Raw genomic sequence first — 24,111 nt, forward strand, 5'->3', positions numbered from 1 at the left:
ACTCAGAAATCGCCCTTCAAACGAGGTCGAACTTCACTGGGAAACCCGCTCGACCGCGTTCTTAGGAAATCTCCTCACGGGCAGTGACGTAAAAGTGGATTTTACGGTGCTCTGAGAGTAGCTCAGTGGAAATCGCTAATAGAAACTTCAAATAATGGGTTGGCCGCTGTAGTAGAGCGAACAGCGCGTGATCAACCCACTGAACCAGGCTGAGAAATAAGGAATTTTTTAAACTGGACCTGTGGCCAGTAGAGCCAATTGAGTTGGGAATATTAATCCCAACTCAATGGTAGAGCCTAGGTAGTTTAATTAAAAAACTGGCCACTGGCCACTTACCATTTTTAACCTTCAAAATCAGGCTTTCATAATTTATGGTCAAATAGAGCAAGAATTTATTTATTTATACCCTGAGTATAAATAAATACATTCTTGATAGAGTGTAGAGTAGCCAGACTCCCGACACCCAGTCACCCACCCATACACGCAATTGACACAAGGCCAAGCACACAGCATAGAAGCAAAGACCAAACAAATTTAGGGATTAATATAGTACTTTTTTAATGAACTAAAATCTTGAAGGGAAAAAACTTTGAGTTAATTAAGTGGTCCCCAGGGCCACTAACAGTCCAAGCATTTAATTTTTAAACTGGCCCAGCTAATTTTTAAACTAGCGATTGGCCTGTGATAGTGCCTTATTTCAAACACTACACTGAACCAGGCTTGGAAATAGGCGGTGGTCACTGGGTCAAAGACTAGTTTATTAATTGCTCGGACCAGTTTTTTTATTCAAAAGCTAGGGGTTCACTGGTCCAGTGTTCAGTTTATTAATTCAAAATTATCTACCGTATTATTAACTAATTGGTCTACGTGACCACTTAAATAATTCAAGAGTTGGGAGTCACTGGCCAAATAGACCAGTTTAGAAATAAACCTTATTTCCAAGCCTGCACTGAACTGATCTGTGAGACAGTGATTGAAATTCCCATAGGTCGTCTTCACTTTCGTCTGCTACAAAAGTGTCAGGTTTATGGTGTGGCAGTGTAATTTCATTAAGATTAAATTAAAATTGGAATACGAATGTGTTCGAATATAGCATATCGCTTTGGTTATGGTGGCCAAATATGTGCGGCGGCCTTATGTAATAATAAAAGATATATTCGTAAAGATCTATCTTTTTTTCATTTTCCCAAAGATAAGGAGAGGTAAATTCAAATTTATTTCTAAATTAACTCACAACCAAATATCAGGTTAATTTGTACAGTAATAAAAACATTATCGCACTAGAATTCAAATTCACCTAGCTTGTCACATGACAACCTAATTTAGCTATTAGTGACTTAATTACCAGAAGTGGGAAAATAAACAGTAGGGTTATTCAAACTATTCATTAAAACCACTTGTGAGCCTGTTTTTCACATATCAACAAAAACCTTTTTAATTATTGACTTAGGCTATTTTTAAAAATTATATTTTGAAATCATTTAGTATAATTAACATATGTTATTATATTGGGCTTGAAGCAAATACAATTTAATTGTTAATTTTTTTAACTACACAGTGACATTGGTACAATAAATATTACTTGGTAGATCACTTTTTTTGCATTACTGTTAAATGGAAATTAAGTCACTTCTGATTCAAAACTTTTTTCTTTAGTTGCAGCAACTCATGAAAATGACATTTACATGAATGTTTACAAACCTTCTCGACATAGAAACCAATGTCAGGGAGATTTGTAGATGTTAATGTAAAAGTAATTAGCAAGCTTGTTAGAAAGCTACATAATTGAACAATTACTTTAGCGGTTAATTGTTGATTATATCAAAATATTTCACATTTTAGATGCCAAATATGGCTGTTAAACTCTCGTCGCAAGGATTTACTGCCAAAACTAGAATCCAAAGATCCTTTATATATTCATGTGAACTTTTATTTATGCGCCGAACATTTTGAACTGACACAGTTTATGAATGCTCAGGCCCGAAACAAGCTAGTATGGAATGCAATTCCCACCATTTTCTATCGCAGCCTAATTCCGCAGAGAAAGTTGGATAAATTAAAAGAATATGAAAATACATCCCAGCGTTCCATAAATTTGCCTGAAGCAGTTGAACTAACAGAATATATTCCACCGGAAGAACGAATTCAAAGTAAAAACATTCGCATCATTACAGCCAAAACGCCGAAAGTGGCAGTGCCCCCACCAGAACCACCAACTCTGAAACCTTCATGGAAACCCACAATGATAGCCCCTACCAAAAGACCAAACACGCAAGATGTTCAGTGTCAAACTAGTTTGACTCTAGCTGATATGGACCGCTTAGAACAACAATGCAACCATTTAAACAAAATACTCAGTGTCTTGAATGAAAAAGTGACGGAGAATGCAGATCTAAAGGAGGATTTCTTTAAAGCTGATAATAGAAGAGTTTTATTTTATACGGGTTTTCCAACATTTGCCTTTTTGATGAGCCTGTTTCGGCTTATCTCGCGCCATATTCCAGTTGAAGATACAAAACACCTGTCGAAATTCCAAGAAATGACCATCTTCCTCAGTCGCTTGCGTCTTAACTTACATATCCAAGATTTGGCATACCGTATGAAAACTGATACAGCTACAATATCAAGTATTTTAAACAAATGGATGAATGTAATGTACCAGCAATTAGGAAATTTTGTACGGTTCCCCGAACATCATTGTGCGTTAGAGGTGTTTCCGAAAGAAGTTAAGTTGTCACTGAGTAAAAAGTTATTTACTTCTCAGTTTTCTGAATTAAAATCACCAGATTTCAATCAAGCTGCAAAGAGGCCTAAACTAACAGAGCAGAAGAAAAAAGAGCAAGAAATTACAGATGTGGAGAATAACCCTGCTGTACTGTTAGTGGAAATGTCTGAAATTTTAATAAGAAAACCTACGGAATCCAAAGACCAAGAGATAACCTGGGCTGAGCACAAACAGTGCCATACATTAAAATTCCTAATATGTCTGACTATGAGTGGACGTATAGTGTATGTATCTAAAGCCTTTGGAGGTAGCTTAAGTAATGACCATGTATTACAAAATAGTGGTTTGATTGAGCAACTTGTAAAAGGAGATGTTATTATTTCAACTTCCAAATTTTTCCATTCAAGCTCTGAAACCTTTACGTGTGTGGAAGTTGTCCATGAAGTTGCTAATGAACGCAGTATTATTATTCATACATCAAGTGATATACCAGATCTTGATAATTTAAAGGAGTTTCTTAAGAAACTTGCAAGTCGTGTACGAAATCAATATGGTGTTTTGCAAAATTTTATTCCAGTTGATTTTAGTTTTGGTATGGTTCATGGTTTTGAAATGTTTGACAAAGCAGTAACCATTTCATGCGCACTCATAAATTACTCACTCAGGAAGAACACATCAAAACTTGGAAAGTGCGGAAATGTTTTTCACTCAGTTTCAGTACATTGTATTTCTAAACTCAATAATCATCAGTTTTAATAAAAAATATAATTTCATTTTTGTTGGGCAATACAGTCTCAGTAACTACAATTTTTAGTCCTCCTGAAAAGGAGGGGCAACCATTCTGAGAAAACATTTTTACCTGGACGCAATCTATTCGCTACCAGAGAATACGAGTAAAATGACATCATATGGCTATTTTTACCCTACTGCGAAATCCCAGAAAAAGTGAAAAGTACCCACCCACAGAAGTTAGAGTTGATTGGGGTTAAGTTATGACATGGCCGCCTCCATGCGCTCGTTCCGCTTGCGCTCCATCTCGCGGAAATGTTTTTCACTCAGTTTCAGTACATTGTATTACTATGTCCAATATTCATTAGTTTTATTAAACAATGTTATTTCAGTTTGTTGAGCAATAGAGTAGTATCGTTATGTATCTTTGGGCTAAAGCCGCCATTTTTAGGGCAGTTTTTTTATCTATACGAAAAGCATGGAAGACGTCGCCATACGTCACGGCAAAAGTAGCATAAGACTTATGCTACTTTTTGTCACGGGGTGATATTACTCTATATGGAATCTTAGTGCGACGGCTCACCTGCACTTGATTTTCCTGTTGAAAATAACGCGGTTTTTTAGATATCTTTAAAGCGACTTATGTTTAATTAAAGTTGAAGAATGGCTCAAAATTGCGTAATTAAATCGCGTAAGAGTAATTACAAAAAATAAAACATATCTTTTCACAGGTTAGTGTTAGAAACAGTTTTCTTTTTACCATAATTTCCAATCGCTAAGAACGCACTAGAAAAGATAAATAAAAAATGAAGAAAGGTTCAAAATTGCGTAATAGACGCTTCAATAAATCATCCTCCAAGGAAATCGCCAAGAAGTAATATTTCCGAGAGCCAGGACCTGCAAGTCTCTGTTTATATAGAGCTTGTTAAAATAATGGAAATTTTTCACCTTTATACGGCAGCAACAAGCGTTCCTTTCGCCAAAACAAGGACGTTCTGTTTACCAGTGGCGCCGATCGCTTTTTTTCCCAATGGGGGCCGAAGCTCACTAATAAACTTGGAATGAGGCTGCTGGTAACACTTTCTTGCTACGGATGCTTAAAAGTAAATGGCCTTTAATATCAGCGGTTTTACCAATGGGGGCAGAGCCCCCATTGATTTTTCCCAATGGGGGCTTCGGCCCCGCCGCCCCCATGGGATCGGCGCCACTGCTGTTTACACGTGAAATGTTTTCATTATTTCAACAAGCACCTTACGGGGCCTGGGCATCGGAAATATTACTTCTTGGTGATTTCCTTGGAGGATGATTTATTTAAGCGCCTATTAAATATTTTATGAGTAATTACTTGTATGGGGATCTTACAGGTCCAATTACGTAGCAAGGGCCTTCCCGAACTAAGCACGGCCGGGAATGTCCTTTAGGTACTCCGAGAGGGAATTCCACTGTATGGAGACGGGGAGAAATGAATGTTTGCGGACGGCAAGTCTGAAACCCGGAAGGGTCATAGAGGCGACCCGATTCCCTCTTGGGGGGCGATGCCAGTCGGACAAGACCGCCGAGAGGGGGGCGAGGGCACCACAGGAGCGATGAACCTGGGAGTAGAGAAGTTGACTGGAGGGGAAATTCCCATATCTGTAGCATTGAGTCTCTTCCCCCATCAATTCGGCCTAAGCCCTCCCAGCATGCACTTCGTTTTTGGTAGGGGCCTACGTTTCACCTTACTCTAGCGACGAAAAAGATAGTTATTTCCAAGGGTGTTGTGAATATTTGATCTTGATTTTATAGAACCAATTCCGAACAAAAAGTTAAAGGTTTGAACTTAGAGGTTTGAATGGCAAATTTGCAACAATCAAAATCATGTTTTAAAGACGGTATTATATAGTTTAGCCATTGACATAGTTAGAATTATTCATAACGAAAAAGTACTGCTGTTATAAAAATTGCAAATGTGATTCAATTAATAATTTTAATTTATAAAAGAGAAAAAAAACTTGTTAGACCTTGGTTTATAGTACAATAATAGAACAAAATTTACCTTAAATTTTTTTAAATAATTTTTGAAAATTTGATATATGTGTGATCATGTTGGTATCCAAAAAAATTTAAACTAAAACAATCCATTATAAAAATGAACTAATACAATCGGAAATAAATAACTCATTCTAAAGTACTCCAAGCTTCAAAACTAAAGCATGGCGAATATTTTCAATTTTATTTCAATAAAAAGCCGAATGAGGGCGACACTAATAGCGTTTTCCATTGGGAACCTCCGAGTGTGATCCGGATTTGTTGAATGACGTCACTGCTCTCTGTAGGAGGAGCTCAGAGGATTCGGCCTGGTAACTCCCAATAAAATACGAAACTTTTTCGGAGCACTTTTTTGGTTCCCTCCGACTCTTGAGATGGGGCAGTTGGGAGCACTCCGGGAGGGAGTACCTTGGTCAATGGAAGACGATCCTCCCTCTCGGAGTTGTCCCTTTTTTCCCAATGGAATACGATTTTGATTTTGGAGCACTCCGGGAGTGCTCGGAGGTTCCCAATGGAAAACGCTATAAGGCGCCCCTACCGCGGAGCAAAGGATTCTGGGTAACGTTGAGCTTACAGACATCCCGCCCTCTTTTCCCCTCCAGTCAACTTCTCTACTCCAAGGATGAACCACGCTATTTACGATAATGAGACGCTTAAGACGGCGGCGCAAAGGTAAGGTGTCCCATTTGTTGTTCTTGAGCACGTTTGTCATCGACGTACTCCACGAGTATTCGAGGCGTGTTATGAATTCGCGACAGAAAACTATGGTTGTGCTCCCTTACGGCGGCGGGTGGAACTACTCGTCGGAGATCAAATTTAATTCGTTGTGGAAGCTAGGAATATGAAAACACGGTACCTTGAATCCTCCTAGGTGGAAGCTAGAAAGTTAGAAACTTAAGCAGATGCTAGACGTAATTAGACCCCTTATACGGTTCGGCACCGCTGGGTCATCTAGACCCGTTTCGGTCGCGAATAGTTTCGCAGCGATGAGCGATCAATAATGCGTTGTCGTAGGTCGTCAATGTTGCGGACTTCAGTCTTGTGCACCAATTTTTCAAGATGTTCCCAGAACTAAAAGTTAGGTATCGGTAGAAATTCGTGTTCTTTGAGTAACAAGGAGTAAAAACGTCTTTTGAGATAAGTGAATACAAATTTCTATTAGAAAAAGCTTATTAACGACAAGGTGATTTAAATTACCAAGAGACACAGTAAACAAATTAGCGGGTATTAGCAACCATGACTTTCTCTCTGCCCTATCCGGGGGGTGAATCCCCCAGCTCGGTCTTGGAACCAAGGAGGATAGGAAGGGAGGCGAAGTAGGAGGGATGAACGCACCAGCATCCTTGTAAGAAGTTTAGCGCGAACTCGGCGGGAAAATTTCGAAAAAATGGCGGCAGCACGTAGCGTAGCGGCCGCAATCTTGCCGCCATTTTTCCGAAATTTTCCCGCCGAGAGCGCGGTAAGCTTCTTACAAGGATGCTGGTGCGTTCATCCCTCCTACTTCACCTCCCTTCGTATCCTCCTTGCCTTAACCGTGCCGATTTCACAGCTATCTCCGCTCAACTCTCCGCCTTTCAGCTCCCTCCTGCGGTTCAGGAAGCTAGTAGCACCCTGCGGTCAGCCATTGAGGCTGCCACGACGGCGCATGTGCCCGTAAAGAAAATCTCCTCGCGCCACAACTTGCCCTGGGTGGGGCCTTCGCTTCGTCGGTTGATTCGCCTATCTAAACGCCGATACAACCGAACCAAACTTCATCCTAGTGCCGCTAAAAGGAGGCAATTCTCGCGGCACCGTGCAATCGTAAAGTTTGCGCTCCGGGCTGCGCACACTCGCCATTTGGATCTGGTTGCCTCGGGCCTAGATTCTAACCGGAAGCGCTTTTTCCAGCTCGTCTCTCGGAAAAACAAGACGTCTTCTGTCCCAGACCTCAAGATGGACTCGACTCTTTACACTTCTGCCGCCGATAAGGCTAACCTGCTTGCCGCTTCCTTCCAAAAAACGTTTCCTGAATATAACTTCGACTCGGTTTCTCTCCTGCCCCGGAGGGCCCCAACTATGGACCACGTCCAATTATCTGTACCTGGTATTCGGAAACTGCTCAAGGCGGTCAAGCCCTGCAAGGCCCCTGGCCCCGACGGCATCCACTCTGCCCTCCTTCGGAAGTGTGCAGATGCTCTTGCTGCTCCCTTGACTGCCCTCTTCCAACTATCATACGATGCCGGCACCATCCCCTCTGACTGGAGTAACGCAAACGTCATCCCGGTTCCGAAGGGAGGTGATACCTCTGATTTCCGCCCGATCGCACTCCTCTCTCAAGTCCTCAAGCTAGATGAGCGTGTCAATGCTTCCCAGATCACCACGCACCTCTCTACTAATGATGTGATTATGCCTTACCAGCACGGCTTCCGCGGCGGGTTCAGCACTGAAACTCAACTCCTCTGCTGTATTGAGGACTGGTCTGCAGGGCTGGAGTTAAGGGGCAGTGTGGACGTAATCTTCCTTGACTTCCGAAAGGCCTTCGACTCGGTTCCACACGAACTTCTAAAGTCTAAGCTTCACTCCTATGGGGTCCGTGGAAAAACCCTTAACTGGCTGTTGGCTTACCTTCAAGACAGGAAATTCCGCGTTGCCCTCCATGGCGCTACTTCTAATTGGCTGCCTGCATCATCTGGGGTCCCCCAGGGTTCATTTCTTGGGCCACTCCTCTTCATTATATACATCAATGACATTGGCGACAATGTAGTCTCCACCCTCTACATCTTTGCCGATGACGTGGCTCTTTCCCGGGCGATCCTGTCGCATCACGACTGTGAGCTGCTGCAAGGGGATCTCAATATCATCAATGCCTGGAGTGTGCAGTGGAAACTTCCCTTGAACACTGCCAAATGCGCCACAATTTTACTTCAACGCTCTGGTCAACCACCAGTTGTGCCAGACTATTGCGTTGACGATGTCGCTCTCAAGGTCGTCACTTCCCAGAAATATCTCGGATTCACAATCACGGACACCCACATTGCCGGTTGACCTCACAGGCCGCGCGTGCATTGGGTTTTGTCAAACGACAGATGGCCCACTGCTCTTTCAGCACTAAGTCTCTGGGTATCAAAACCTACGTTCTCCCTATCTTAGAGTACTGCTCGGCCGTTTGGGCACCCGCCACGGCTAGCGGTATCCATTCAATTGAGGTTGTCCAAAGACGGGCTCTTCGGTTCTCGGCTAGCATCGGCTTTTCGTGGAGCACCTGTATGACAAATGTTCTCACTAACTTCAAGTGGAACACGCTTGCCTCTCGTCGCCGTTTTAAACGCCTGGTCATAGTTAACTCGGTCATTCACCGCCCAGGGTGCGCCCTAGCGCCTCTTTCCGCTGTTGCTCCTAAGTGGTTACGACATCCCCGCGGTCAACGCAAGGCGTCTGTGGTTCTCCCAGATCTTCTCATTGCGTGCCGCAGACACTCGTTCCTACCCTCCGGGACTGGAACTCTCTGCCCCATCATCTCAAGGGCATTTCCAAGCAAACTCAGTTCCGAAAGGAGCTTGCGAACTTTCTGGAACTCTACGAATAAGTGTCCAAAAATTTATCTTAAAAAATTTATCGTTATTACTTCTCTATTTTCGATGTATGTATATAATTCTATCTATTGTTTGTACATATTTCATTTATCGATGTCTTGACGTGATGGGTCTCAGACCTTTTGTTAAGCAAATAAAGAACTAAATAACTAAAGAGCTAGGCCAAGGATGGAAAAAACCGCGGTTTTTTTAGGAAAAAACTAGATTTTTCCGCGGTTTTTCCACTTATTGTTTTCCTGTTAAAAACCGTGTGGAAAATCGTACTTCCATGGATTTTTCCACCTCTAGTGGCAAATTTCAATAAAAATTAAATAATAAAAGCAGTATATTCTTCTATTCTATTCACTCTTCTTCTGGCCTTTTTTCATATCTCCCATTTGCAATGACCAAATTAGTCACATAATAGTTATACCAATGATTAATTTAGCATGAAATGAGTTTTTTTACCAGTTTTTCCCACATGTCCCGGCAAAAACCGGTTTTTGCCAATCCTGAAATAATTTCTTTGTTTTATGGTTTCTCAAAGGTTACATGTACTGTTACCTAACAACATTACATTGATCATTGTATTTACGAAAGTTGTTCGAAATGGCCCCTATCGGCATGTAGGCAAGCTTGGACGCGTCTTCCGAAAGATTCTCGAACACGACGAAAGATTTCTGGCGTGTTTCGGATTGTGTCGGAAGCGTCACTTATGCGTTGGCGTAGGTCTTCAACGTCTCAAACTTCAGCTTTGTATACGAAGTCCTTGATATGGCCCCAAAGAAATAGAAATCACATGGGTTCAAATCAGGAGATGCTAGAGTTCCGCCTCGACCTATCCACCTCTGAGGAAACTCGGCATCAAGGCTAAAATGAGGGGTGCTCCGTCGTGCATAAACCATATTCGTTGTCTTACTGCTAACGGTACGTCTTCAAGTAGAGCTCTGGTAAAGTGTCTTGTAGTTAGTTTTGGTGGTAGAAAATAAAGTCGAATTAAATGGTTGCCAACAATTCCGCACCAGACGTTGAGAATAAACTGCACTTGATGTGACCTAACGGTTGTCGCGTGCGGATTTTCTTGCTGCCACTTATGACTATTATGTAAATTTAAGATTCCGTCACGGGAAAAATTAGCCTCGTCAGAAACAAGGAGCGTACTTAGCCAATTGATGTCGTTAGTCTGCTCCTGAACCACTGACAAAATTTGACTCGTCTAGTTTCTCGTAAGCGTCTGTCAACCGCCGTGAACGTTTGCCGATTTGAAGCTGTCTTTGAGGAAAGTGCTCCTGATAAAACCGCCGCTCTTTTACCGCATTTCCCTGAGCGAGTCCATACATTAGATACATATCGGCGTATACTGCGTTCATGAAGTACACAATAGCATAGCAGGTTTAAGATACGAAATGTGAATTTAATTATTGAGGCCCCTCAATTTATTGCAAATTCGAGCCTCGTACCCGTTAAAAAATATTAGTGTTGTATACTAAACCTGTAGACTAAAAAATTTTTTGGGGGTGACTATTTAATGAGACCATTAATTACACAAGTGTACTAGCATTCGGAAAAAAAAACACGGAGATGAGCTAGATACGTTCAAAAACGCCTCACGAGGTGTTAAATTTGTACTTATGGCATTAGAAGAATAAAAATACGAACTTCAATAATTCCCTGTTTTTAATAGGCGTAGTCACTGTCTTAGAAACACCTGTTTATGGTTAAAACGTATTTTTACACGTAGCTTACTTCTTTCATTTTAATAACGCACTTTTGATACTAGTTTTGTTTTTCATCGAAAATATAAGAAACCAAATGCTTAATAAAAGGAAACAATTGGGTCCAAGGAATAATAGAAACTGCACATTTGTGCTTTTTTTCGACGTTTTGGAGGCTGATTTTTGACGGCCAATTACTCGGAAATGGTTCAATTTAGGAAAACGTTTCTTAGGACCTGTTTACTCCTTGTTACCCAAAGAATACGCCTGTAAATTACTTGCATTTCAATATAATTTTTGCATCGTTTGCTTATATTTTGATAAGTATATTTAAGAAAAAGTGGTCTTACGACTTTTTATTTTGTTTTTGGTAGACCCTAGATCATGGGCACTACCTCGGATAAAACTACCGCACTCTTAAAACCGAAGTCACCTACGTAAAAATTAAAAGCCAAGAAACCAAGGGTTAAATTTCAGACATTTTAGCGCGCTTTTCGTAAAAAATGAGAGAGAAACGTATCCCAGACTACCTCGGTCAGCTCTATATTCCCGAGAAGAATGACGTTGGGGTCCCATGACTTACGCGCGTCTTTATTGGTTCTCGCTCGCGGGGGGGGGGGAGTTTGAAAAGATTGAGCCCCTCAAACAAGGTAGCAAGCGAAGGGAAAGGTAATTTTGCAAAGGTTGAGTGGGGCCTCGACCATAAAGCGTTAAGGACTTTCTACAATGGGTGCATTGTGAGAGTAGTTGCTTACGCTTGCTATGCATGGTTTAAGAGCACGCAGAACAGTGTAATGGTGAGAAAGTTGAGCTCAATACAGAGAATTGCTGCCCTACGTATAACTTGTGCTTACCGGACTGTCTCGAGCGATGCGCTAAGGGTCCTTGCTGGTATACAACCGTTAGACCTGGTGGTGAGTCAGGAAGCTGCTGTGTTCAGGTCCTTCTGTTTCAGAGAAGACAGCAAGCACTGTGAGGTGGAGTTACAAGGTGGTAACTACCTCTACCCAGGTGACCCGTGGGAGGACCCCCCAGCGGTCAGGGGCATTATAAACATCAAAGAGCAACTACCCAATGGTAATGGGGTAGAGGTGTTTACTGACGGTTCGTTGTCCAGTAGGGGTGCCGGAGTGGCATTCGTTGTGTATAGGAACGGTGTAGAGGTCTATAACGTGGTCAGTCGCATTAATGGAAAGGTGGATGCGCTTTCTCTTGAGCTCTTAGCAATACATGAGAGTATTTGCTGGTTAAGGACGCAAGGTCAACGTCCAGGTGATGTTGCACGGTTTTTACGGATTGTCTTTTTGCTATTAACGCAATAACAATCATAAAAACAATCATGGCTTACATTATGCCATAAAATCCGTAGGATGTTGAAACGGATGGTGACGCAGGTCACGTTTACTTGGATAAAGTCACACACTGGGTGTGTAGGGAATGAAAGGGCTGACTTTCTTGCAAAGTCAGCAACCGATCTTCCAGAGAAAAAGAAAATGAAGCCAACTAAGTTGGTGATTAAAAGGTGACTAAATGAGGTGACGACTCAAAGGTGGCAGGAGTCGTGGGAGGTTAGTGAGAAAGGTAAAGTAACTAAGAAGAACTTTCCCAAGGTTAAAAGTAGTTTCAATACTATTTGACACAAATCCTAAGTGGACACGGTAAATTCCCACTTTACCTGTACAACTTAGGGCATATTGCATCGCCCAAATGCATATGCGGTGCTCTGGAAGCAGACTCAGAGCACTATCTTCGTAATTGTCCCAAAACGAACCATTTGATAAGAAGACCACTCCAAGCGGATGGGCTTCAAAATCTAGATAACGAAACGGTCAACGACTTAGAACGTGTAATGCGTTACCTCGTTGTAAATTTTGACGAACTCACGAGTGAGTCGTGAGTAGGTGTTGCAAGTATATGAGTGTATACTTAATTGTGTACGTCTCTTAATAAGTGATTCCTAACTTTGTATACAGGTCGGCGGCTCGGCCGGGACCAATGATGCTTATTCGGTGCACGAGGTACATGTATATAAATACAATAGTCTGATGCATAGCCGGTGGGGCCATCTTCTAGCCAGTCCGGCCCGTGAATGCTGCTTTGAACCATTTTGGTCTTGTGCCAAAATCTCTTACGAGGTCTTTGACTCCATATTGATTGGACTTTTTCTTAGACGACAGTTCAGTTTTCTTGTCATTGGGCTCGGTCGTAGTTTTTCATTATTGTATGAACTTTTTTATTAAAGGGCAAAGATCGATACGAGTTAAGATCAAGCATCATATCTGTCGGGGACAGTCCATTCGCTGTTGTTGTTCGGCGGTAAAATTCCTGATAATTCTCGTTCTGAATGTTCCGCTATTAAATGTGTCGAAACCGTAGCTCAGGACTTCGATTTCTTCACTTCTTCAACCAGATAACTTTTTCAAAGTTGATTTAATTCGCGACCAAAACGAGTCTAGGTGGCGTAACGGCCCTAGCTTCTCCGAGGTAGCGCCTATGATCTAGCGTCTGCTACAGACTAATTAATAATAATAATAATAATTATTATTATGGTCCTTGCAGTTCTCTCCCCTGGCCAGTGTGAGAAATAAGACACTATCACTGGATAATCGCCAGTTTAAAAATTAGCTGGGACAGTTTAAAAATTAAATGCTTGGGGTGTTAGTGGCCCTGGTGACCACTTAATTAATTCAAAGTTTTTTCCTTTCAAGAGTTTAGTTCATTAAAAAAGGTATATATTAATCCCTAAAATTGTTTGGTCTTTGCTTCTATGCTGTGTGCAGCGTGCTTGGCCTTTCGTCAATTATTGTGTGTATGGGTGGGTGACTGGGTGTCGTGAGTCTGTGACTCTGTCTACTCTACACTCAGTATTGAAGAAGCGAATTTAGCTGTTAGTAAAAATAAATATAAACAGTCTCTCTCTCTCTCAGTAGGCTTGTTCGGGTTGGGTCTTTAGCGCAAATTGTCAAGAATAGATAATTTGACCATAAATTATGAAAGCCTGATTTTGAAGGTTAAAAATGGCCCATTTGAAGCTGCAGATGGTACGGTGCGGTTCTTATACACTCTTTTTCGCGGTATTTTCCTGGGCGCGTCCATGTTTGATTTTCTCCTTTCAGCCCCATCCTCCATTACCTGAGCCCAAAGAGCGGATTTTAGACTCCCTGCTGGGGGCAGAGGAAATGGCCGACGAGCGGGAGGCAAGTAAGAAGGGTAAAATAAAGGCGCAAAAAAGAGTGCATATGCTGATTACCTTTCTGCTTGGCTGTTCTTTCAGATTTTGTATTAAAACATAGATAGATGGCGGTAGCGTTTCTGTTCAGTCGCAAAACAATCAATAAACCTTCTTACCTTATCCAGTGCTAGATCAAAGCACGGGGTAGAAATGTACGCGTCATCAGTGGTTTCATGACATTCCCTAGAAAATTTGGGGAAGGCTAGGGGTGGAAGTGAAGTCTGAATAGTTTCAGTGGCTCCCTCTTTTGGGGCCTTGATCTAATCATCCAAACTCTATGTTTCGTCTGCTTCGGTATCCGAACAAAGGCCTAGGGCTAAAAAATGGATAATGCTTACAGCCAAAACATACAACAGAAGTCCAAATCTAAGAAACATAATGGTTAGTATTATCATTTCAATTATCTTCGATGTAGTCTTAAAGTGTTTTTATATATATTTGTATTTATTTTATTTGGAAATGGAATAAAAAATACTTAAAAGTTCTTACAACTTTTGAATTTCCATGGCCTGATTTTCCCATATTTACTTTAAGCCTTGGTAAAATATAATTATTTTATAAATTATTTTAATTTTTATTCAAAATGCTTAGACAGCCAGGCCCGAAAACGAGTCTGAAAACTGAACCGAACTGAATTTTTCAGACTTTTTAACCCCACCCCATTTCATTGCCCAACGCAAGTAGGGAATCAAGTGTCTCTACCGTCATAGATTATTGATCTAGGTACGTAGTATAGATTATCTTTGATCAAAGCCGCTACCTCGGAAGAGCGTGGCTCAACAGCGCCATCTAGACTCGTTTCGATCGCGTATTGGCTCTTTGTTGCTATAAATAGTGGTTCAAATATGAATGCATAGATGTGAGTTTAGTGTAATGACAGGTACTTGTGCCCGATCACTGCGTTGCCATTTAAATAGTCTCGGAAATCATGGACGAATTACTGAAGGACACTTCTCTGGCCGCTTTTCATTTCCCGCTTACGTTCCGTAGCAACTAGAGATGGGGTTAGCTCGCGATTCTCTCGTAAGGGCGCGCTGGCTTCGACTTCAGGGGCAAATAAAACGTCACGTGACTACCAAAGACTATATAAATTCTTACAAGAATTTATATAGTCTTTGGTAACCACCGAATCTCCACGTGTATTTAAAACAACGCAGCGTGCAATTTTTTATAAGTCTATCTATTGGCGATTTAACAAGCGGTAAGTAATTGAAAAACACATTATACCTTCATTTAAAACGTAAAATAAAATGTTCGGATATTTCTCAAGAGAGCAGACAGTATTCTATTTATAATAGTTCTGAAATTCGCCAATAGAGGGCAACAGTGTTTCGAGAGTGATCAGTTGATCACTACTCTTGCCCCTGAAAAGTCCGTTTTTACCCCCCGAGCACGTGTCTTTCCCCTCATAGAGATAAATCTACCTCGATACATAAGTCAAACTTTGGAGATAGCGTGGTAGAAGGCAGCCTGAGAAGTGTCCTTCAGTAATAGAGCGTTCTATAAAATCGGTGTGGTGTGCTTTCCCCCTTTTGAGTTCCGAGGATGTGAAGGTTTGGCCGGTTTTTCGTATGAGAGAAAAATATTAATCTGGCAAACCCGAAAGAAATTGAGAGCAGTCGATTTTTAGGAGTAGCGTAGTTGCTAGCCTAGGCTTCACTAATTTCCGGCTTTCCGCGCCATTTTTCTTATTTGAACTGATTTTTGTAATAAATGTATGATGCAAAATACTAGTCCCAAATCCACGGGTTTAAAAATAAACTTAGATCATGAAAATATTCTTAACCCCAAACATACTTCAACACCTAGGGTCCCACCTACAACTCCTAAAAGGTACACCTCTAAAATATTCATATAAAGACAGGACATAAGCCGAATTCTCTTAAACCAAAGAATAACAATGGTTGTTAGTCCTGCTGAACTAGCTCTATAGTCTGTATGAAAAGTTTGGCCGGTTTTGGGCCGATTTTATAGAACGCTCTATTCGTCCATGCGGAAATCAAACTTAGATGGCTCCACGGTCTACTGCATAACCGTTTTGGAGATTTTCTCTCGTTATCGACTTTTTGGATCTTTTGGAAAATATATGAATACATACTCGCACATCTGCTGAACTATTAGACGATTTCAGCAAACACGAACGCCTACGCCTCTCCACCGTGTTTGTTTTCAATGACGAGGGCTGCGTTCAGTAAGACTTTAACGGAGAAGGAACTGTTTTCTGGAAATATTTTCGTTGAGACCGTTGCTCAACGTGATTTAAAGATTGAATTTAATGTTCGTGCGCTTATCCTCTTTTGATGGCCTAACTACACCGTTGAGTAACGAAAACACCCTCCAGGAGACGGTGACGTTTACGTAATTTTTAAGTTTTCCGAAATTAGCTTTTAATTGTTAAGGAAAATATTTTCTAGTACCTTTGGCTTTGTACGGCCGCAGCGCTAGATCATGCCACATTTCCCGCCTTTCGCTAGTATCCCGGTGCAGCTTGAGCACAGGGGCGTAGGAACGTTCTAGAAGTTGGAGGGGGCAAAGAGAAACGAAAAGGGGTCTGGAGAATGGTTTTTAATTTTTAAGCTTCTCCGAATGCATGTGTACTTTTTACTACTATGTAAATTGGCAGGAAAATACTGAAATTTAAACACAGTTGAGATTCTATAAACTGTATATGCTTCTTAAATGATAATTTGAGCCTTTTGAAGATTTCAACTGACCAAAAAGTTGGAGGGGCAATAACATTAGTTGCCCCTCCCAGCCAAATTCGAGGGAAGGGAATTGCCCCCCTGCCCCTCCCGGTTCCTACGCCCCTGCTTGAGCAGGTTCTGCCACTTTGGTTTCCCTTTATGTCGGATTCAATGTCAGTTTTGACTAATGAAATTGAGTTAAACTTGCCAATTAAACTGTTTTCAAAGTTCAGTGGTTACGTGTTTGTGCACCTCATTTTACTTAGAGTTCTGCAGTATTGCCCAAACAAACAATTAATTGTACGTCTTCTATCTAGCGTTACCAATATATACCTAAAATATCGAGGAATCTATTAAAAACATTTCTTCCGACTGAACTTTAATACCTTGTCAATCACCTGACGATAGATTCAAACAACACTAAATGGTCTCAGGCAGGGTTGGACATAAGGATATTTCTTTTAGTAGTCAGTCTGAGTAGTGAGCCTCCTATATTAATTTATTTTAGTAGTCACTGACTAGCGGTAAAAATGGGGGTATCAATACAAGAAAGACAGCCAACATTTTGCTTTACCCGACAGAATTAAAATAGGAGTTTATTATCAATTGAGTTACATGATGTGATTTAACAAGTTGGCAAGCCAAAATATACCTCTCCTCGGAAGAATTGTCCCTAGTGGTATAAATTTCTCGAGATGACCCTTGAAGATATCTCCGCAATTCAGAGTTATTTACTAAAAACGTAATCCCGGTTCAATCCCGCCCGGTATAAAATTTTAATTTTAATTAAAATAATTGAGACGAAACAACCGAGTTTAATTTATTCAGAATAATATAAATTAAGTAGTTACAACAGCGAGTTAGACGTATTAAAACAATGCACAATTGAATTTAACCCTATTTACAGAACAAGTTTATCATTTAAATATAATACGACGCAAATTTTAATGAAAGAAATATCTACAGAGGGTATTTGTATTTTTCTCGCTTACGACATACTTGCCGCATCTTTAACGCTCATTTTATTTCAACACTCGCCCTTGATGAAGATACCGTAGAAAGCTATATTCGACATCTGGTAGTGGACGACTCGTAGACTTCCTGTTGACGTTGTGACACATTCCGCATGAAAAAGGCCAATACCGTCCAATTTCCAATATCATATAATGACTCGTACACCCAGGAAATCAATGATCCACGAGAATAATCCACAAATCCACGAGAAAAATCAAGGAGTATAATCCACAAATCTACCAAAATAAACGAGAAAATCCACGAGTAAAATCAAGGAGAATAACGGTTGTAATCGGGTCGGGTCGGGCCGGCTAAAATGAATTTAGGTTTTAATCAGGTCGGGTCGGGCCGGCTAAAATTTATTTAGGTTTTAATTAGGTCGGGCCGGGCCGGCTAAAATTTATTTAGGTTTAATCAGGTCGGGTCGGCTAAATGTTTTTAGGTTTTAATCAGGTCGGGTCGGCTAAAATTTATTTAGGTTTTAATCGGGTCGGGTCGGGTCGGCTAAAATTTATTTAGGTTTTAATCGGGTTGGGTCGGGTCGGCTAAAATTTATTTAGGTTTTAATCGGGTTGGGTCGGGTCGACTAAAATTTATTTAGGTTTTAATCGGGTCTGTTCGGATCGGGAAAAATTTATTTTATTTCTAGTCGGGCCGGGCCAGGTCGGGCCTAAAAATAGTCGTCCCGACTCGTTTCTAGTGTCTAAGTTGTCTATTTTTCGCATGAGAGCCATTTCTGAAATGACCGTTCTTTTAGTTGCATAATTTTCTCGATAGAGGTGCTTAGCTCTTGGTCAATGTTACGTCAGTAATTGTTTATTTACTAACACACTAATTTGCAACGGGATTATATACTTTTGATTAAACCAATCAAACTGATTTTGGAAAATATGGTAAAGCCTTGGACATTTGATTTCTGGTATAGTTACTAAATACTAATAATACCATAAGTTGATACGATCTGCAAAATTTGTCATTTATAAATTCTACCATACGTAATTGACCTCATTTTCATAAGGTTAAGTTCAGCACAGAGCCCCCTAGTTGCCCAATGATAAATATACTACTACGAAGGACAATAATATAATACTCACAAGTCACAAGAAGACTACCCGAGGTGTTTTTCTCCGATTTCGTTCAAACTCGGCTAGTAAGTATACTTTCGTGTAACTTTGAAAAACCTAAATGGATGAACAAGAAGGACTTTTCGTTTTGCCATGGCAACCGAAAATGTTTTTGACAACTTAATATCTGATTTTCTCTACGGAAATTTTCATGGAAAAATCTCAGAATATTTCTCCAAAATTGACAAACATAATTCAGAACCTGTGTAAATTGGGTAAATTGTGGTAAATACATGCCAATTTGGGTAAATATACTTAAATTGGGTAAATTGTGGTAAATACATGCCAATTTGGGTAAATATACTTAAATTGGGTAAATTTTGGTAAATACACATTAAATGGGTAAATTTGTTTCAATATGGGAAAGTTTGTTTCAATATGGGAAAGTTTGTTTCAATATGGGTAAATACACGTTAATTTGACTAAATGCAAGGAAACTTGTATATACAGGGTATTTCAAAAGGGTATGCAAAAATTTGAAGGAGTTGTAGGGGGTGAGTTGAGAAGTATGCCTGTTTTTTTCCCATTTTCCTACGATGAATTAAAAGAGCGCCAGAGAGCTTCAAAATTTCGATTATTAATAAAAAAAATTGATTAATTGTTTATTTATGGAAATTATTCGGATAATTTTTGGTTGTGGAAAAAAACAAATAAAACGGATATTTCTTATCTAAACGCCGACCTCTAAATTTAATACGCCTAATTTAGAGTTAATTTTTATAGTATTTAAAAATAATTTAAAATGTCCGTAATTATTGTACCTAAATTCCGAAATGTCAAATCATTGTTCCCAAACCAAGCACAAATAAATATAATAGTCTAAATAAAGGATCCGACTAAGAGGGATAATCACCCAGAATAAGAATAAAACCGTTAATTAAACTAATTATTTAAATGTCAAACTATAGCGCGAAATATCATAGTTGAAGCTTCATATAAATGACCACCTACTTAATAAGTATGCTGCAACAAGCCCAAAACCAAGCAGTAGGGACTTTCAATAATGTTTAAATTTACTTTTTTACGCTGGTTACCTCGATTTGTTTACAAAGTCATTTTTTACCTATCACACGAACCCAAACCCTAATGTTCGCATTTCCCTGCTGCTTGGTTTAGCGCTTGTTGAAATGTTTACTGATTGTGATTAGCACGACATATAATGTATATTATAAAATATAGTATAAATTTATTCATAAATATTGTATAACTTCAAAATTAAATTAACCAATAATGTAAAACAATATTTTAATTTATATATTTAATTAATATTTTAATTTATATATTTAATTAATATTCTGATTTATATATTTAATTAATATTTTAATTTATATATTTAATTAATATTAGGATTGATATATTTAATTAATATTCTAATTTATATATTTAATTAATATTCTAATTTATATATTTAATTAATATTCTAATTTATATATTTAATTAATATTCTAATTAATATATTTAATTAATATTTTAATTTATCTAATGAATTTAAGTAGATTATGAATATATTTTAATTGGAAAAAATTTTCGTCTGACACTTTTAACACGCCTTGTTATAATTACCAATTTTTTTACGACATTTTCTGTATCTTTATATTGAAATCTGTTCTTTCTAATGAACCTGGAATTTAATAACTTGAAAATTCTGAAAGCCTGGTTGAAACAAAGAAATTGCATCTAATAAAATAACCCAGAAATCGAAAGGAAACGCGCGTCATAGACGTAATATCATATTTAATTTTAAGCATAACTGACAATAATACAAGTGGACGCAACCCAAAGATATATTTATAGAAAATTAAAATATAATTAAAACCTTCATAAAGGTATAATTTCTTTCGCTGCATCGAGTTTGGCGTCAAATTACGTTATAGTGAAATCCAGCCATAACCTCAAATGTTTCTCTAATGATACGAAAAGCTTACGTAGTTTCTCAATCACAATGAGCTCCCATTATGCCCCTAATGAGGTACGGCCTTTTGAATTTCTGGACGTTTTAAAATTCACAGAGTAGGCTTAGCCTTGGCATACTTATTAAGTAGGTGGTCATTTATACGAAGCTTCAACTATGATATTTCGCGCTATAGTTTGACATTTAAATAATTAGTTTAATTAACGGTTTTATTCTTATTCCGGGTGATTATCCCTCTTAGTCGGATCCTTTATTTAGACTATTATATTTATTTGTGCTTGGTTTGGGAACAATGATTTGACATTTCGGAATTTAGGTACAATAATTACGGACATTTTAAATTATTTTTAAATACTATAAAAATTAACTCTAAATTAGGCGTATTAAATTTAGAGGTCGGCGTTTAGATAAGAAATATCCGTTTTATTTGTTTTTTTCCACAACCAAAAATTATCCGAATAATTTCCATAAATTAACAATTAATCAATTTTTTTTATTAATAATCGAAATTTTGGCGGTTAATTTATCTGTTCCGCCGAGCTCCATCTAAAATTACTAATTAATAATCTAAATTCGGGTAGATTTAAGTTATTATCTTTGAATTTTTATCTTAAGAAAATTTCCTATTAAAATATTATTTGGAATTTTTTATTACCACAAAAAATGTAACCAAAAGTGACTTCTACCTCGTCAAAAACAAATTAAGAATAAAAATGATTAATTTCTGCAAAGACCTTGTAATCGGTGAAAAATAATAGAAAATCCCCGTATTATATTCATGTCACTTAACACTATCAACAAAGGTAGTGAAAAGCCAGTCTAAATATGAAGATTATCTTTTAAGTAACATCGTTTCTACATATTTGCTTAGAATGGTAGTGCCCATAGATGGCGCCTATAGTCCGTAAACGGAGGAACTAGAGAAAGAGATGGAGTATACGTTTTCTGACACCAGATGGGGTAAGGACTCCGTCAGCATAGAGCTGCATCGAGTAACGCTGAAATAAATTGGCTCTAACCATATGTGAGTAAAAGCCTACACGCTTCGAAACATCGTCACAAAATAAGCGAATTAAAATATAACAGGTGTTACGTGTTTACAACTGTTGAAAATGTAATTAATAATATAAAACAGAACAGCTCCTATAAGTATCGAGGATGCTCGCAATGTCTGGTTGAGAGTTGGTCCGTCAAGTTGAAGATTTATTAAAACCAAAACCAAAACATTTAAAATACGTCATTCGGTCGTCGTTCGTCGCATTTACATAGCACCAGAGTACTCTGATGACGTTTCAGTGACGTGTTTTGAATTGACTTCTGACCCCTCATATCATCCTCGAAAGTCCCTTTATTTAAGCTATAAGATTAATTTGTACTTATTCAAGATTAAGTAAGAGTCATTGCAGATTAATTTTGAAACTTTGCAGATTAATTTTGAAACCTTGCAGATCAATTTAGAAACTTTGCAGATTAATTTTGAAAATTTGCTGATTAATTTTGAAACCTTGCAGATCAATTTTGAAACCTTGCAGATTAATTTTGAAACCATGAAGATCAATTTTGAAACCTTGAAGATCAATTTTGAAACCTTGCAGATCAATTTTGAAACTTTGCAGATTCATTTTGAAAATTTGCAGATTAATTTTGAAACCTTGCAGATTAATTTTACTATTTCAAGATTATTTTTACTTTTTCAAGATTAATATGAATCTCCTGTAGGCTAATTTGTACTTCGTTCTGGTTAATTTGTATTTAATGCAGGTTAATTTGTATTTAATGCAGGTTAATTTGTATTTATTGCAGGTTAATTTGTATTTAATGCAGATTAATTTGTATTTATTGCAGGTTAATTTGTATTTCCCGTATTTCATTTTGTATTTCTTGCGGGTAAATTTGTATTTATTTCAAGAATAATTAACATTCCTTGCAGACTATTTTGTACCTTTTCAATATTAATTTGCATTCATTGCAAGTGCTTGGTGTTCAAACTTTACATTGTTGGTTTTATTACAGCCCTCAGAATTTTTTTTTAAGAGTCAGTCCATCAGTGAATTGAAGAGGCAGTTTTTTCTGGAACATAAGAGTTATTTTTAGATTAATAAATATCTACATTATTCTAATTTACAAAGAGTGACTAGTTATAAAACTAAAAATAGACAACATTGCTACCATTTTGGGCAGACGGTGCTAGGGTAAGAAATATTAAAGGTACATCAATCCGTAGGAAATAGTTTTGGCTTGGGTTAAGTTAAGTTAGGTTGGAACTGGGCTAGTTTGGGTTAAGTTAAGATAGGTTGGGACTGGGCTAGTTTAGGTTAGGCTAGGGTAGATTGGTTCATTTAGATTGGGTTATGTGAGGTTCGTTTATGTTGGGTTAGTTTAGCTAGGCAGTAAATTTGCCAATTTATAACACCCAGTGCTGCTTAGTAAATGGAAATGGAGAAATTTATTAGTTTCACGCGATGGCACGATAAATATAACGTGGTCTAACTTTCAAACAGTCCCGATTTAGAAAAAGAGACGAATATCTATAAGAAAACATTGGCCTTCTTGTTTTGATGTTGCTGCTGCGTCACGGGTCGATGACGTTACACAACGCAAAGCCCCGGACATTAGAGTAAATTCGACGAGGCACCCTGTTTTTAAGCATAAACTGAACTGAACTTTCACGTATTTCGTGACGAATGAGCTACATAAAAAAAGTTCAGCAGATGTAGCTTTTTTTTATAGAAAGGCGTCAAGAGGTTTGTTATCAATAGTACATATTATATGTTAGTTTTACTAGCTTGTCATTTGGCTTCGTATCTGCTTAGCGATTGTCGTAGAAGTATAATAATAATAAAAGGCTTTATTGGTAGCATCATTTAAGTTTACAACTTAAGACCTTTTCACACGAGCCAACTTTTCAAATCAAAATGCTGAGTCAGCAAAAATGGATCAGTGATCCATTTTTTTCTCGCGTACTTTTTGGTGGATCAACTCATCGAACTTTTATTCACACGAACCAACTAGTTTACTCAACTCAAAGTTGACTCATCTAGTTGGATCAAAAAGTTGGCTCGTGTGAATAGACCTTTATTTATAAAATAGTCCCTCTTCAATTAAATTAATTAAAAATAAATAAAAATATTAATCAATAGATTAATTAGTAATACCACAATATTGTAGGAACCTTATATATGATCAAACAAATTGGATTTTTAGGGGTTTACATAATCTCTGTCATCTTAGAGATATGTCTTTTAAATTGTTTTATTAATGTAGTTTCTTTCACAATATTTGGTAAATCATTCCCTAGTTTAATACCTCGATCCTTTACACTTTTCAATCTAAATTTTCCATGATTTCCATGGTCATTTTCTACATAATAATTATTTTCCGACCCTCTAGTTTTGAT

At 38.5% G+C, this 24,111-nt stretch overlaps 1 protein-coding gene across 1 annotated transcript; it reads left to right on the forward strand.

Moving 5' to 3' along the window:
- The first annotated feature begins 1,000 nt into the window (after window positions 1-1,000).
- On the forward strand, window positions 1,001-3,506 carry LOC149958406 (uncharacterized). Its single transcript, XM_090164949.1, has 2 exons — window positions 1,001-1,202; window positions 1,843-3,506. Exons 1-2 carry the CDS (start codon window positions 1,078-1,080, stop codon window positions 3,479-3,481), a joined length of 1,764 nt encoding a protein of 587 aa, XP_090021075.1. The 5' UTR covers window positions 1,001-1,077; the 3' UTR covers window positions 3,482-3,506.
- The last annotated feature ends 20,605 nt before the right edge of the window (window positions 3,507-24,111 follow it).

The sequence above is a fragment of the Leiobunum rupestre genome, chromosome 2 (assembly GCF_980474605.1).
Source record: "Leiobunum rupestre chromosome 2, qqLeiRupe1.1.hap1, whole genome shotgun sequence".
Lineage (NCBI taxonomy): Eukaryota > Metazoa > Arthropoda > Arachnida > Opiliones > Sclerosomatidae > Leiobunum > Leiobunum rupestre.

Coding starts and splice junctions, on each gene's coding strand:
- LOC149958406 (XM_090164949.1), top strand. CDS start 1,078: ATGTGTTCGAATATAGCATATCGCTTTGGTTATGGTGGCCAAATATGT. Junction 1,203..1,842: donor TTTCCCAAAGATAAGGAGAG/GTAAATTCAAAT, acceptor TTCACATTTTAG/ATGCCAAATATGGCTGTTAA.